Source organism: Natrix helvetica (genome assembly GCF_964273705.1).
Source record: "Natrix helvetica genome assembly, chromosome: Z".
Classification (NCBI taxonomy): domain Eukaryota; kingdom Metazoa; phylum Chordata; class Lepidosauria; order Squamata; family Natricidae; genus Natrix; species Natrix helvetica.
In genome coordinates this window covers 32,770,635-32,775,297 of record NC_138554.1, presented here as the reverse complement: position 1 = coordinate 32,775,297, position 4,663 = coordinate 32,770,635, and the positions used below count along the sequence as shown (strand labels likewise).

The 4,663-nt window shown below is 35.5% G+C and overlaps 1 protein-coding gene across 1 annotated transcript; it reads right to left on the bottom strand.

Moving 5' to 3' along the window:
* Positions 1 to 2,766: 2,766 nt before the first annotated feature.
* Positions 2,767 to 3,684, bottom strand: LOC309401431 (olfactory receptor 14A16-like; the record flags this gene model as incomplete). The annotated part of the gene is made up of 1 exon (XM_081970498.1): positions 2,767 to 3,684. The coding sequence occupies one exon, from the start codon at positions 3,682 to 3,684 to the stop codon at positions 2,767 to 2,769; it is 918 nt and encodes a 305-aa protein (XP_081826624.1).
* Positions 3,685 to 4,663: the final 979 nt, after the last annotated feature.

The following is a 4,663-nucleotide window of genomic DNA, read 5'->3' as shown; positions in this document are numbered from 1 at the left end:
GCATTTGCAGACGACTTAGTTTTTATTTTTGAAGAACCATTAAAGACAGGTCTGAGACTGATGGAGGTACAAGAAGATTATGGGAAAGTAACCGGATTGAAAATGAACAAAGATAAAACTAAAATGATAGTTTAAAATATGTTGGAGAAGCAGAAGGAGGAATTGGCAAAGGGAATAAATATTCAGATTGAGGAAAAAAATGAAATATTTTGGAATCTATATAGCAGCAAGGTGTACATCAATCAAAGAGAATAACTATGTTAAGTTAATTATCATAACATTTGGAGAGGTGGAAATATTTGAGACTCTCTTTCATGGGAAGAATAGCAGTGATCAAAATTAATATTCTACCAAAAGTATTATTTTTGTTCCAAAATATTCCCATAAAATTACATAAAGATTATTTTGGAAAATTGAATAAAATGACAAAGGAATGCATTTGGCAAGGAAAGAAACAATGGATTAAATTTAAACGTCTGCAAGATGTAAAAGAAAGAGGAGAATTTAGTTTACCAGAGTGGGAATTATATCACCAAGCAACAATGCTTACCTGGGTAAAGGAATAGATAGAATTAAAAAATAATAGACTGCTAACACTAGAGAGCCACAACTTACATTTAGGATGACACACATTCCTGTGGAAACAGGTAGCACATCAATATTTTCAGAGACATTTTATAAGACAGGTGTTATTAGAAATAGGGAATAAATTCAAGAGGAAAATTTACAGCAAGGTTCCAATTTGGCTATTAAAATTCGAAGCATTAGTGCTCCCAAATCTTATTAACCAGGAAAAACAGGTCATTTATACAGATATAATAGGCAAAGAATGGAGATTAAGATCAAGGCAGGAGCTAAAAGAGCAAGGAATAGAATTGGAATGGTAGTCCTATCTTCAAATCCAATCACATTACTCAAAAGATATGAAAGAATGGGGAGTTAATGGCAATAGATAAGATCCTTTTGGGAACAAATGATAAATTGATAAAGAAGAGTTACAATTTTTATTGGAATAGAAGATGAAAGAAGAGCAGGTTAAGGAGACAATAGTAGCACAGGTGATAAACTTTGGCTACAATATACATCTGGGAAAAATGGCGAGAACTATGGAAAAGGAATAAGAGAATAACATTGGCAACAAAGTATAAAGAACATTTATATAAAAAAATTTTATAGGTGGCATCCCCCAAAAGAGAGAATAGCCAAAGTGTTTAGAAATTTAGCACCAAATTGTTGGAAATGTGATTATGAATCGGGCATGTACTACCATATGTGGTGGTCATGCCAGAAACCAAAGAATAGTGAAAAATTCAAAGGAAGCTGATAGAGATAACCAAAGATGAAATAGAATTCAAACCAGAACTATTTCTTTCAGGAATGATAAATGATAAATATAACAAGGAGTTAATCTGCTTAATAATACATATTATTACAGCAGCAAGTGTGATCTTTTCCCAAAACTGGAAAAAATAGGGAAATTCCATAGGAAGAGGAAGTAATTAGGAAAATTCTGATTTGTGCTGAATTTGATAAATTGACATGGAAATTGAAGAACAAAGACGAATCAGATTATTATAAGATCTGGAATAAATTGTATCAATGTTTGGAACAAAAGAGGAAGGACCCAAAATAAGCAATGACTAGGATTTATAGAATGGAGATTATAATTATGTATGAAATCATAACAGTAAAAATGTATAAGATAAGAACAAAGCAACATGGATGGAAATACAATATTCTTATATTTGTAAATACTGAATAGACCAATAAATAAGCATGGTGGTTATATCTAACTTTATGTTCTAGGATATATGGCAAAGACATTGCCAGGATGGTTACAATGTGTCCAATGTTTTAAGGTGTGTTTAATTAAAAAAACATTTTATAAAAGAAATATATTATAGAACTTATACAAGAAAGTTCAGAATGTACTATTTGGGTTCCATTTCCACTATATGGTTTTCAGTGTTTAATCATAGAACATGACTCAGTAGTAATTGAAACAAATCAAAATAACCAGAACAATTTATTTCTTGCCTCCTAGAACTTTTTATTATCTTTGAATATAAAAAAAAGAATCTAGTTTTATTTCAATTCTCTAAGATCTTAGCCACCACTTTAAAAATATGTTCAAATTGTGATCTATCTTCATCAAGTACATCAATTACATTAATTTCTATAACAGCCATATTAGCAAGAGATTGCAAATAGAAAAAGTTAATAATATACAACTTTGAATAACCTGTGGTCATGCATATACAGAATTAGGTTAAGCAGTTTCTTAACATTTAGAAATTTTTTTTTTTCCTAAATGACACAAAATATTTTTTTAAAAAAAACATCCATAAAGGTGGTTTTCAGAACTTTTTGTTGCATTTATTTGCCCATGAACCATCCAGATTTTCTCTCCTCTTCAGAAATATAAAAACCTGATTCAGGATCAAAATATATTTGGAGTCAAGAGCAAGTTGTTTTATTGTTTTATGGAGTTATTTTCATGTGTGTACTGTAGTGTATGTGAAACTAGTTTCCTAAACATTTTTTTCTGCCTCCTCTTCCAGTCCAATAGACAACTGTTATAGACTCTATAAATTCCAGGAGTAACTACCAAGAGGAAGTTACAGACCTTTAAAGTAAAAAATCAAAGTCTTTCACAGATTGATAGATGGAAAAATGTCAATATTTTTCATTATTTACTTCTAATGTGACAAAATTAAATCCAATTCTTGTAACCAAAGGCATTTGAACAAAATGCAAATTCTAATTTTATTTTTTAAGCATTTTCCACACAGCCTTTTGGATGTCCTTGTTCCTGAAGCTATAAATGAGGGGATTGAGGAGTGGGGGGAAAACTGTGTAGAGAACAGCAGAGAGTAAGTCCAAAGTACGGGAGGAAAGACTTTGGGGCCGCATATAAGCAAACACAGCAGATATCAAAAATAAAGTAAAGACAGTCAGGTGGGGAGTACATGTAGAGAAAGCTTTATATCTGCCTTGAACTGAAGGAATTTTCAAAACAGCAGAAAAGATGTAGCCATAGGAAATAAAAATGAACCCACTACATAATGAGTCTACGATAATCCCTACAACCAAAATCAGAATTTGGCTAATTCTTGTATCAGTACAAGAAATCATTAATAGGTGAGGAACATCACAGAAAAATTGCTCAATTCTACTGAATTTGCAGAAATTTAACCTGAATGTGAGAATGGTGTGCAACAAAGCATCGATCAAAGTGCTTATCCAGGAAGCAGCCACCATTTGTAAACAGGCACCCCAGTTCATCATTAGCATATATTGCAGAGGGTGGCAGATGGCCACATAACGATCATAAGCCATGACAGTCAGCAAGGCAAATTCAAAACCTCCAAAGGTGAGAACTGAAAATACCTGAGCAGCACATCCACCATAGGAGATCTGCTTGTTATTTGTCAAAGAAGCAGCCATGGCTTTAGGAACTATAGTTGAGATGAAGCAAACATCAGAGAATGACAAATTGACCAAAAAGAAATACATGGGAGCATGAAGAGGGGGATTCAAAATCACAACAACACTAAGAAGTAAATTCCCAATTAAAGCTAGAAAGTAAATCACGAGGAACATCACAAAATACATAATTTGCATATCATGATCATCAGTAAATCCCATCAGAAGGAATTCTGTCCCAAGGGATTGGTTGGCCATTTATTTTCTCTGATTCCTTCTGGAGAGAAAGAGGGTATCCTAGGAAATTTGTCTGTCTAGGAAATAAATAATAGGCATGGAATTATTTGCAATAGTAACATATGAAAACTAATATGTTATAATTATCATTAATTTATTTATTTATTTATTAAACTTCTAGACCGCCCCCTCTCCCCGAAGGGACTCGGGGTGGTGTACAGGTACAAATTTAAAAACCATATACTCGATAATATAAATAACTAAAATTGAATTAAATATCCCCTATACAAATTTATAAAAATTAAAACTTAAACCATTAAAACCAAAACATAAAATTTAAAAATACAAACTGAGGTGGGAAAGCTGGAATTAGGCCAGGCCGGCTAGATGAAACAGGTGGGTTTTGAGTTTCCAGCAGAAGAAGCGGAGATCCGTAGTCGTTCTAATGTCAGGGGGAAGGTCATTCCAGAGGGTCGGGCCCATCACAGAGAAGGCCCTTCCCCTGGGCGTCGCCCGCTGGCACAGCCTAGTGGACGGCACCCGGAGGAGTCCCTCTCTGTGTGAGCGAATCGGCTGAAGGGATATATGGGGCAGGATACGATCCCGCAAATAGCTAGGTCCTGTGCCATGGAGCACTTTGAAGATGATAATCAGCACCTTGAAATGCACCCGAAAGGCCACAGGCAGCCAGTGTAGCTCACGCAGGAAAGGTGTTACATGGGAGTATCTAAAGACTCCCGAAAATTACCCACGCGGCTGCATTCTGAACCAACTGCAGCCTTCGGGTGCATCTCAAGGGGAGCCCCATGTAGAGAGATTTGCAGGAGTCTAGCCGGGATGTCACAAGCGCATGAGTGACTGTGCGAAGGGCGCCCCGGTTCAGAAGTGGACGCAATTGGCGCACCAGGCGAACCTGGTGAAACGCCCCACTGGCCACGGCTGTCACATGGTCGTCCATTGACAGCCGGGTATCTAGAAGGACGCCCAAATTGCGTACCCA